General features: G+C 37.7%; 1 protein-coding gene and 1 long non-coding RNA gene across 11 annotated transcripts in view; one reads left to right on the plus strand and one right to left on the minus strand.

The window, feature by feature from the left end:
* Positions 1–12828, plus strand: part of Obsc (Obscurin) — a 980481-nt gene that overhangs the window by 876491 nt on the left and 91162 nt on the right. For all 10 annotated transcript variants that reach the window (XM_068225413.1, XM_068225414.1, XM_067137343.2 and 7 more), the window contains one exon: positions 7158–7302. In XM_068225413.1, the coding sequence (XP_068081514.1) occupies positions 7158–7302 (145 nt within the window). The remainder of the gene's footprint in view (positions 1–7157; positions 7303–12828) is intronic.
* LOC137497011 (uncharacterized) overlaps positions 1–12828 on the minus strand; it is a 100064-nt gene that overhangs the window by 86516 nt on the left and 720 nt on the right. The gene's annotated exons all lie outside the window — the stretch shown is intronic.

A 12828-nucleotide genomic window follows, 5' to 3' on the forward strand; every position in this document is an offset into this window, starting at 1 on the left:
TGAATTAATGGAGAATGCTCAACTGGATGCTGAGATTAGTAAAAGGATTCAAGCTGGAAGTTTTTCTATCATAGTGTAAGAAACATGTTATGGGACAAAGATGAGCCAACGAAAGCAAAGGCTACTATGTACAAGATGTATTACGTACCCATAACAACTTACGGAGCAGAAAAGTTCTTGAGGAGTATGATACAGAAGAGTAGAAGAGACAAAATAAGGAATGAGAAAATCCGGGAAGAAATTGGAATGGAAAAAATGAATGATAGAATAGAGAAGAGCCGACTAAGATGGTTTGGGCACATAAAGCGAATGAGCGACGAAAGAATGCCAAAAAAAGTGATGAAAATGTAAATCCAAGGAAGGAGAGGCCATGGACAACCACGATTTAGATGGAAAGATACCATCCAACGCAGCATTATAGAAAGGAACCTGGACTGGGACACAGTGTTGGAGGAGGAGTGGTGGAAAGACCGAAGAAAGTGGAGAGGAACCATATTTGCCCCTACCCGGCTACAGCTGGAAGGGAATTGATGATGATGACATAACTTCTTAATTTTAAACTGGTTGATTATGCTACTTTGGGCATATTTTAACAATGTTAATGTCTTCAAAGAATGTCAGTATATAACTGAACACACTGTACTTGTAGACATACATACATACAAGAATACTGTGATGTGTCTCACTGCTAAATCAAACTATGAATGACTGGTAGTAAACTAGATGGAGGTATGAAGCAATGGAAGGGAATGTCCGAATTATGAAATAATCGGAAAACCACTGTCACACTGTCAGTAAATGGGATTTCCTGAGTTACAAAATTATGGGACAGACACATTCGATGTTGTTATGTAATGCTGCGTAGCAGTTGTATAGTGTGATTCATATGCTCAGCGTACTGACCGTCAGATGACACCTCCTCCAGCCTCCCACCTCTCTCTTTTTCCACACCACTTATCAGCTCAGACAGGGACAGACGCAATTATTGAGCTGCACACCAGTTAAAATATTAAATGTTTAAATAAACATTGTTAATTTGTTTCTCTATTTTCGAGATGACTGATAACACTAGCCAACATGATTTTGCGGTAAAATAGAAAATATGTAATTCTTATGGAAATCGCTGCCCTGATTCCGAAAATGATGCTATTTTTTTCCTATCACATCTAGTTTTGACGCAATTCGGTGTTTTAGTATCTGCATGAATTCGTAAGATGTAATGTTGAGAGATGTTCTCGCGCAACATTTTTTAGAATACAATTATGTGATTTGATTTGTTATTGTTTGCATTTTATTATAGGTTTATTGCTGTCTAAATTTTCATTTTGTAGTTGGGGATTTCCTGGTAAATTCATAACAAACTCTCCCAGATACGCAGTAGACCGCGAGGTATGTAGGATTGAATATAAGACAGTTGAGAGTTTGCTTTTCATCTTACACCACTTGAATAATCAGACGTGTTAAAAGCCTCAGCCCTTATGCAATGTTTATGATGGACTGATAAAGCAGTTTCTTTTCAAAGATAACAGTCCGAAAGTATTATACTCAAGAAGATAAACTTGTATTTTGTACGGATGTTTCAAATCTTCTACGTCGATTGGGAGAGAAAGAGTATGTCCTAGTAACTGGCGTGTTTTTATTCCAAAATAAGTTTAAAGGCTGTTCTGCTTCATAATACAAATGTTCTGGCATCCGTCCACTTGCACACTCCACAAAAATTTCTGAAACATACGAGACCTTAAAGTTGGTGCTTGAAAAAATTAAATACCATGAGCATGGGTGGCAAATTTGCGGTGATTTGAAGATCATTGGATTGTTGCTGGGACAACAAAAAGGCTATACAAAATTTCCCTGTTTCCTATGCGAATGGGATAGCAGGGCATGGGATAAACACTGGGATACAGTGAATTGGACAGAAAGGAAACAACTACAACCAGAATCCAAAAATGTCTTGAATGTAAGTCTTATGGACCGTGAAAAAAATTCTACTTTCACCCTTGCACATCAAATTTGGATTGATGAAACTGTATGTTGAGGCATTCGATAAAAGTAGCCTATGCTTCCAATATTTATCCACTAAATTTCCCTCATTATTAGATGCAAAAATCAAAGAAGGCGTATTTGATGGACCACAGATTCGTAAACAGATGAAGGATAAAATTTTCACAGACACGATGACCAAAACTGAAAAAGAGGCATGGAACACATTCAAAGATGTAGTAACTAAATTCCTTGGCCACATTAAGGACCCTCAATACAAAGAAATTGTAAGGAAAATGTTGGTAAAGTTTAAGGAACTCGGTTGTAATATGAGCCTTAAGCTTCATTTCTTAGCTTCCCGTCTGGATTATTTCCCTCTAAATTTAGGAGCTGTCAGTGAAGAACAAGGTGAAAGGTTTCACCAGGATCTCAAAGATGCAGAACGACGCTATCAGGGACGTTGGAATGTGAATATGATGGCCAATTACTGTTGGTCGACTGCACGAGACGACCCTTCTAGAGATCATTCAAGAACTTCAAAAACCAGGAAATTCCATGGAAAACGGGAAAAGACGGAAGTGTGAATCTAACCTGCACATAATGTAACAAAACTATGTACAGTAGAGTCTCGATTATCCGACGTAAATGGGACCTGGAGTACGTCGGATCACCGAAAATGTCGGATAATACAGAATAACTTTGAAAATGAACTGAAACAAACAGGAAGGCTAAAATAATGGCATGCTTTACGGTGCTCTATTTTTACCAATTCAATTGTACATTACATGCAGTATTAAACGAAAACATTCCAGATGTCTTAAGAAAAGAAACTTTTCTCCACAGATATTAAGCTACCTAACACCGTACCGTTTTTGGCACCGATCACGCCACCCAGCACTGGCAAGAAAATTAGGGTCCCCTTCATTAAACTCCTTCTGGAAATACACAGCCTTTTCCTGCAGAATGGTGCCAGATATTGGCAGGCCCTTTTCCCGGTGTTGAGATACCAAAGAAATAGTGCTTCACTTATTTTTTCGTACTGACATTTTGTCATTGTTTTTCTCTGCTCTGGTAGAGCACAACTTTTCAATTTCTTCCCTCTGTTTTTTCCAGTCTCCCACTGTAACACGTCCAACACCATAATCTGAAGCCACATTTTGAAGAATTTCCCCTTTGTCCAGTCTCTTTAATGCACTCAATTAGCATTTTATAGAAACAGTCACTTTCTTCCATTTACTCGCCATACTCACAGAGGATATGAAAACTATAACATCCGCACCCAACCAATACTACAACGAACAATGACTGAAGACTCACTGCACCTGTCCTTGAGAAAAACCCACTCCTACCGCCAGCGTTCAGACCAGTGCTTGTCCCATGGTCGCACCCTCCACAGCGGGTGTGCCTGAATTTAGTCTCCACCAAAAGTTGAAATTAAGTCTAACAGTGTCGGATAACACGGAATGTCGGATAAGCGAAGGTCGGATGAGCGAGACTCTACTGTATGTTTAACCATGTACGTTTTTATTCAAGGTACGGTTATATTAATTTAAAAGCAACTGTACAGTCGAAACTAAAGAGGCGCTTTATGCTTCAGATTCATGAATTTCAATATACATTAAAAATATAATACATACTATCTACTTGCTTACAAAGCAGCATTTATGTGTATTCAATGCATGAAAAATATGATTACGGTTTGCAAGCTGAAATTTACATTAATACATCAAATTTAATCAATACGAAGTATCAACAATTTTACGTAAGAACAAAATAATATTTTGTAAAATTGTCACCAAACCAGATGTGATTCGCCAAAACTATTTTTTTTCTCGAATTCTGCGTTTAGAAATTCATAAAACCCACCTAGTTTCGTTTTTACGGCACAAAAAAAGTTTAATTTTCAGGCTAGTGTAATTTAAGATAATTTAATACTTTTTAGCCAAAATATGGACTATATTGATCTTAATGACTAAGAATGTAGGAAATATGTACTAAACTTCAAAATGTGGAAAAATATGGGAAATAAACACTACATTTTTCAACTCTACACATCATGTTTCATAAAGATAATCATCATCATCATCATCATCATCTGTTTAACCTCCAGGTTCGGTTTTTCCCTCGGACTCAGCGAGGGATCCCACCTCTACCGCCTCAAGGGCAGTGTCCTGGAGCTTCAGACTCTTGGTCGGGAGATACAACTGGGGAGTATGACCAGTACCTCGCCCAGGCGGCCTCACCTGCTATGCTGAACAGGGGCCTTGTGGAGGGATGGGAAGATCGGATGGGATAGGCAAGGAAGAGGGAAGGAAGCGGCCGTGGCCTTAAGTTAGGTACCATCCCGGCATTCGCCTGGAGGAGAAGTGGGAAACCACGGAAAACCACTTCCAGGATGGCTGAGGTGGGAATCGAACCCACCTCTACTCAGTTGACCTCCCGAGGCTGAGTGGACCCCGATCCAGCCCTCGTACCACTTTTCAAATTTCGTGGCAGAGCCGGGAATCGAACCCGGACCTCCAGGGGTGGCAGCTAATCACGCTAACCACTACACCACAGAGGCGGACTTCATAAAGATAATACCAAATAAAATCATTTTAGCTTCTTAAATAGATATGTGTTTACATACAAATTTATTCCCTAGTGATCAGTTATGAGGAAGCCAACATGACTGATGATCCTGGTTGAGTGAAAGTTCTGGTGAAGAGGGCCTGCACACCCCTGAGCAATTGATTAGTGACTTCCAACAAAGAACTACATACACCAGTCATTTTAATATCCAAAAAACTTCTTCTGAAGACAATAATTACCAGTATATCTTATACTATCAAATTTACGTCTTATATAATATTTTTTTGCAAGTTTCTTTTACGTCGCACCGACGCAGATAGGTCTTATGGCGATGATGGGACAGGAAATGGCTAGGAGTGGGAAGGAAGCGGCCGTGGCCTTAATTAAGGTACAGCCCCAGCATTTGCCTGGTGTGAAAATGGGAAACCATGGAAAATCATTTTCAGGGCTGCCGACAGTGAGGTTCGAACCTACTATCTCCCGAATACTGGATACTGGCCGCACTTACGCGACTGCAGCTATCGAACTCGGTATATAATATTTTCACCTCCAGGATGTTGATATTCTCGAAGAAATTCTGAAAGTCTTGGATGCTTCAATTTTCTAAATGCATGGCTCTGATTCTTCTGGTGGGCTACTCACTGTTTCTATTACATGTACATGAACATTGTTGCTAGTCTTTTATATACATCCCATTTTTAATCATAATTTGACAGATCATTTAATAAAATAAATCCACAGCCTGTTTCCAGTCATTCGACTGGGTCAGGAATGGAATGAATGAAGCCTCCATCTAGCAGCGAGGATAGGAATTGTGCAAGCTGCCGAAGCCTGTCACACTCCTCTGGGACAATGATTAATGAATGAAAGATGAAGTGAAATGATATTGGAGAGTGTTGCTGGAATGAAGTACGACAGGGAAAACCATAGTACCTGGAGAAAAATCTGTCCCGCCTTCGCTTTGTCCAGCACACATCTCACACAGATCATTTAATGAATGAAAACCTACAACCTGTTTTCCAGTCATTGACCGGGTCAGGAATGTAATGAATGAAGCATATATGGGCTATTAGTAGGATAGGGTTGCCACTCCCAAAGTGATTTATTGATGACTGATAGATGCTATGAAATGAGAATGGAGAGTGTTGCTGGAATGAAAGATGACAGGGAAAACCGGAACACCCGGAGAAAATCCTGTCCCGCCTCCGCTTTGTCCAGCACAAATCTCACATAGAGTGACCGGAATTTGAACCACGGTATCCAGCGGTGAGAGGCCGACGCGCTGCTGTCTGAGCCACGGAGGCTCCTACAGATCATTTAACATCTTTCATAAATTAAACCGTATGAAGCAGTAGCTATTTAATCAATATTATACATGAATATACACTTACATAACTGAAATACATCAATCATGGTTCAACAGGTTTAGGCATAGAAAATTGTATTCAATGGAGTAGTATCTGGAAACTCGCTGGATATCAATTCCTATCTGCTGCTGCGGGAATTCTGTTGAATGAGGGTCCCCAGTAAGTCCAGATAATTGTGTGCCAATATCTGAAATGAGATTTTTGACCTCATGACACTGCATCCCCATCATTTTGACTGCAGATACCACAAAGGTGCAGTTCTTGGTCACAATTAATAATATGATTAAAGAAGTAATTAACTGAGAATAATATCTATTTCTTACTTTTAAATTCTTCCTGTGATGGATTACTTTTTTTAAAAAAGAGGAAGTGTCCCAAGTAAAGGATACCGGGCGAGTTGGCTGTGCAGTTACGGGCACAAACTACAAAGTGATATCTTATTGCCAGTTGACAAACTATTATCTTTAAATTCTGATACATAACATTTTAATTTTAAACTGGTTGATTATGCTACTTGAGGCATATTTTAACAATGTTAATGTCTTCAAAGAATATCAATATGTAACTGAACACACTGTACTTATAGACATAGTGGTACATACAAGAATACTATGATGTATGTTGTGAGCTTGCAGCCGGGAGGTAGTGGGTTCAAACCGCACTGTCGGCAGCCCTGAAGATGGTTTTACTTGGTTTCCCATTTTTACACCAAGCAAATGCTGGGTCTGTACCTTAAGTAAGGCCATGGCTACTTCCTTCCCACTCCTAAGCCTTTCCTATCCCTTTGTTGCCGCAAAACCTATCTGTGTCAGTGCAACATAAAGCCAATTGTAAAAAGAAAAAAGCTTCAAGGATAAATTATGAAGTGTGTCCCAAGTCGTCTAATACTGTGGTACTGTACAACTTAGGTCAATGTATTTCTAATTAATAAATATGATTTCTTTGTAAAATGTACCTAGTGTATAACTTGTGTTTATATTTTATTTATTTTTAAACCCAATATCAAGAGACATATTATGTTTTGAATGATAAAACTGTCCTAAATCAGCCACTCTGAAGGTACGGTAGTTAATGAACCTTGTTGCTAGAGAAAATTCTCAAACTGTGGGTAGATAGGTGAATTTTAAGTTTATTTTACTAAGCTGCCTATTTGTACCTCAGCTGACGACAATAATCACCAACATCTGTTATACCTGTACTATGAAATTTACAGTCATAAATATTTCTCTCTCCAAACAGCTATCAGAATGGACCTGATACATACCTGCTGCAGCTCAGAGATACAGAATTCCCTGTGAGGTTGAGGGAATACATGAAGGTAGCAGCTAACAGAGGACCAGGTTTTTCAAGGAACATCATGGACATTTCTCCTTATGACCCACGAGTAAGTATCCCTTACTGGGTTCTAGAATTTCTGACCTCAGTCTTTTACTTCTCTATTTCTTTTATTATTCATAGCAGTTGCAAGGGCGGCAGTCTGGATGATTGATTGATATGGACTTGTAATAACAGTTAAGATGGCTTAGCTATGTTAATACTGCTACACAGCTAAAAGTAATGAGAAACTACAACCGTAAACTCCTGAGGACGTAACAGCTTTCTCTGTAGGAATGAATGATATACTGATGAAGGCTTCCTCCCGGGTAACATATTCCAAAGGTAAAATAGTCCCCCATTTAGATCTCCAGGGGGGGATTACACAAGAGGTGTCCATCATCAGGAAGATGAATACAGATATTCTGCAAGTTGGAGTGTGAAATGTTATAAGTTTGAATTGTTCTCGTAGGTTACAGAACCTGAAAAGGGAAATGATAGGCTAAAATTAGATGTAGTTGGTATAAGTGACATACAGTGACAGGAAGAGCAAGATTTTTGATCAGGTGACTATGGAATTATCAACACAAAATGAAACGGGAAATGCAGAACTTTGTTTAATAATGAACAAGAAAATAGAGCAGCAGGTAAGCTACTATATGACCAGCATAATGAACTAATTGTCAAGATAGACACCAAGCCACTTATGTTTCCCGGATGTACGGTTTTAACTAGAACAATGCATTTTTGTCTAATTTTTTGTTCCGTTTAAACCGTATATTGAATATTCCATTTTTCAGGAAACAAATTCTCTATTTTAAAATCTTGTGCTTTACACCACAGTACCATTGTTATAAAGCGCATAGTTTTGATCAACAAATTCAAAATATTTTAAGATTAGTGGAGTCACCACGTTTGGAGGAAAATCTAGATAATGATTTTAATGTATTCAGAAGCTGTTAAAATAGTCCACACTTGTTTTTGAAAAGAGTGGTAAAAAACTATGTGTAGATCTCCAAAATAAAACAATATCATAGATGTGGGTATACATACATATATAATAGGTTTAATTGGGCCAGAAAAGCTGAAGAATGTTTGAATAATATTATGTTCTTGTTATGAATATTTCCATTTAATGTATATACGGAAATAGTATTTTCAGAGATAAATTGGAGGAGCATAAGGAACAAAAGTTCTTCAGACTTCATCATTTCTTGTTTTGTTTTTTTTGCAAGCTGCTTAACGTTGCACCGACACAGATATGTCTTATGGTGACAATGGGACAGGAAAGGGCTAGGAAAGGGAAAGAAGTGACCGTGGCCTTAATTAAGGTACAGTCGCAGCATCTGCCTGGTGTGAAAATGGGAAACCACTGAAAACTATCTTCAGGGCTGCCGATGGTGGGGTTCAAACCCATTATCTCCTGAATACTGGATACTGGCCGCACTTAAACAACTGCAGCTATCAAGCTTGGTAAAATATTAATTGTTTATGTCCTTCAGCTTCTACAAAATTTCACAAAAGAAGTTTATTGAATAAAAAGTTGTTAAACATGGCATGTTCAGATGAGAAGTACTTCCTAAATGTATATTTATACTAATTAAGCAATTATTAGTTTGTAATAAATATTTGATATTCATATATTATTTTTTATTAGTTACCAGTAATATATACTTGCCCACCTCTGTAGTATAATGGTTAGCACTATAGCTGCCATCCTCAGAGGCCCGGATTCAATTTCCAGTACTGCCAGAGATAAAGAAATGTAAGAGAACTATATACAGTTAAAATGGTACATACAGCTCACCTCCATTGGGGGTGTGCCTGAAAAGATATGCAATACTTCGGGACGAGGACATGAGTTTACTTCGTGCTCCACTCAGCCTACCTGATTACAATTGAGAAGCTATCTTACGTGATGGTGGCCCCGGTCTAGAAACCTAAGAATATTGGCCAAGAAGATTTGTGGTGCAGACCACAACTCACCTTCTAATCTACAGGAGCAGTGGTCGCTTGTTAGGCCAAAGTCCCCTCAGGGCTGGTTGCATCAGTGGAGGGGATATATCCGTAGCCACTTCTTTCATTCATTAAATGGCTTCAGTGAGTTATTTTCATGCTATAAGCTAAAGAAATCAGTAGGTTCCTTATCTACCATCTGAAAATCTAACAACCATAAAGCCATTGCCCACCACAACCGTGCAGGTCTATATGCCTTCTAGTTCAGCAGATCATAAAAAAATTGAAAAAATATATTAAGAGATATAAGATTTAATACAATAATATATAAAAGGAGATGGTGCGCAGCTGTGAGCTTGCATCTAGGAGATAGTGCATTTGAACCCTACTGTCGGCAGCCCTGAAGATGGTTTTCCATTGTTTCCCATTTTCACACCAGGCAAATGCTGAGGCTGTACCTTTTTTAAGGCCACAGCTGCTTCCTTTCCGCTCCTAATCCTTTCCTATCCCATCATCGCCATAAGACCTATCCGTGTTGGTGCAACGTAAAAAAATAAAATAAAAGGAGTTGAAAATATCTGGAAAGCAGTGGAAGACCAAGGAAGAGACAGTAACTTAGTAGGAGAATTTGGGCTGGACAAAGAAATTAAAGAGGAAGTTGGCTGGTAGAATTCTCCACTGATCATAATTTAGTCCTTGCTCATACTTGGTTCAGATGCCACAGACAAGACTGGAAATACTTGAAGGTATCAAATAGACCTTTTTATGATTAGGCAGAGATTCGTAAAACAAGTCATAGATTGCAAGATCTTCCTAGGAGCAGACATGGACATGTTGCACAAGGACTGAATGAAACACAATAGATGAAATGTGGACAGTCTTGAAGAATGAGATCGGTAAGGCTGCTGAAGATTAGAAAGAAAGGGAAGGTCAAGTAAAAATCAGTAGATAACTCAAAGAGATCTAGAGCTGATTGACGAACCATGAACAAGAATGCAAAAAATGAGGAGGGCAGAAAAGAATACAGACGATTAAGGAGTATAAACAGAAAGTGCAGGACAGCTAAGGAAGAATGGCTGAAAGAGATGTGCAAGAATATTGGAGGGTGTAATGGTTGTAGGAAAGATAGATGTTGCATATAGGAAAATCTAGGAAACCTTTTAAAAAATTGAAACTAGCTATATGAATATTATTAAGAGCTCAGAGAGAAAACCATTTCTAGGAAAGAAGACAAGGCAGAAAGATGACAGGAACATATTCAACAATTGTATAAAGGGGAAGTATTAGATGATAAGGTTCTGTAATAAGAAGGGGTTGTTGATGCTGATGAAATGGGGCACTCAGTTTTGTAGTTGGAGTTCGACGGAGCTTTGATAGACCTGAAAAAGAACAAGCACCTAGGATTGATGACTTACCCTCAGAATTACTGACAGCCGTAGGAGAAATCAGTAATGCAAGGTTATTTCATTGTATACAATGATATGATACACAAAAAGTGCCATCTACTTTTAGACAGAATCTTGTTATACCTATTCCCAAGAAAGCAGGTGTTGACAAATAATGTGAAAAATACCACATCATTTGTTGCAAAATTTTAATACATTATTTACAGATGAATAGAAAACCAAGTTGAAGCTGACATGGGAGAAGACCAATTTGGCTTCAGAAGAAATACAGGAACACGTGAAGCAGTCCTGACTTTACATCTTATCATAGAGGATTGAATTAAAAAAGGACAAGATGGTATGTGGGATTCATAGATCTAGAAAAAGTATTTAAAAATGTTGGTTGGACCAAGCTATTTGAAGGTGTTTGGGATCAGATACTGAGAAAGAAGGCTTATCTACTATCTGTACAAAAATCAATCTGCAGTGATAAGAATCAAGGGTTATAAAAAAGAAGCAGCAACAATAGAGGAGTGAGGCAAGGCTCCAATTTGTCCCCTCTCCTTTTCAGTGTTTATATAGAACAGGCAGTAAAGGAAATCAAAAATGGAATTTATAATCATTATAAAATAATAATAATAATAATAATAATAATAATAATAATAATAATAATAATAATAATAATAATAATAATAATAATAATAACAATGATAATGATAATAATAATAATAATAATAATAATAATAATAATAATAATAATAATAATAATAATAATAATAATAATAATAAAGTGGAATTTGGAAATGGAATCACAATCCAAGGAGAGGTAATCAAAATTCTGAGATTTGCTGATGATATTATTATTTTATTTGACTCTGCACAAGATCTGGAGAAATTGCAGTATTGTATGGACACATTCTTGGAGAAGGAGTGCAACATGAAAATAAAACAAAATTAATGGAGGGCAGTCAAAGAAAGTCAGGTGATGCAGGAAATATTAGATTAGGAAATTAAGTTGTGAAAGAAGTGGATGAATATTGTTACTTGGGTGATAGAATAACTAACGATGGCAGAACTAAGGAGGACTTAAAATGCAGACTAGCACAAGCAAGGAAGGCCTTTCTTAAGAAAATAAATTTGCTCACTTCGAACAATGATACAGGAATTAGGAAGTTGTTTTTGAAGACTTTTTTCTGGAACATGGTATTGTGTGGAAGTGAAACATGGAAAATAACTACGCCAGAAAGAAGTAGAAGCTTTTGAAATGTGGTGTTACAGAAGAATGCTGAAGGTGAGATGAGCGGATAAATCATGAATGAAGATATACTGAATCGATTGGTGAGAGGAGAATGATTTGGCAAAGTTTTACCAGAAGAAGAGATAGAATTATAGTACACATCTTAAGACATCCAGGACTTGTTCTGTTAGTTTATGAGGGAAGTGTAGGTAGTAAGAATGGTAGGGGTAGATGAAGGCATATGAAAAGCAGATTAGAGTCGATGTAGGATCTAGTAGTTATAGGGTGGCATGGAGATTTGCATCAAACCAGTCTATGAACTGATAGCCTGAACTATAACGTGCCTCTCCTGTAGTATTTTAAATCTACCATATTTTTCTGGATGGTACACACAATTTCCTATGTCTCCAGAGAGAGTGAAATGTTCATCTGAAATTATTTCATATAACACATATTTCCAAAATTGGAATACTATTTGAGGGGTCTAGAAGCAAAACTGGCAATCTCCACTTTTTGGTAGAAATGAATTAAGTATGGATGGCATTCTGTGAGGTAAATGCCATCTATGATGAAATTGTTGAGTTGTGTAACCGACAAAATCCTCCTCAAATATAACATTAAAAACATTGTGGTTAGTTACAAAGTCAGCAGTCTCCATGTAGCTTTGAATTGCAGGAATGGCAGTCTCCATGTCGGCCAATCACAAGTGAGCATGAGTGATTGTTTTTGACACCATTCATGCTCGTGGAATATTTTGTGGTGTTTGTCATTTAAAGTTACTATAATTGAATAGCTTTACACATGTTTTAGACCATACACATGTTACAAATAGAAATATGGATAACAGAGTAGAGCCTTTTTCACCAAGAAAAGCAAGGAAGGAAAAATGAGACTCCAACACATGGAAAATATGGATAACAGAGTAGAGCCTTTTGTACATTAAGAATGCTTTGTTGTACTGCATGCGGTTTATTTTGGTGTGGAAATGCATTAAAATATTAGGCCTACACAAAGCTAT

This window comes from Anabrus simplex, chromosome 1 (assembly GCF_040414725.1).
Source record: "Anabrus simplex isolate iqAnaSimp1 chromosome 1, ASM4041472v1, whole genome shotgun sequence".
NCBI classification, from domain to species: Eukaryota; Metazoa; Arthropoda; class Insecta; order Orthoptera; family Tettigoniidae; genus Anabrus; species Anabrus simplex.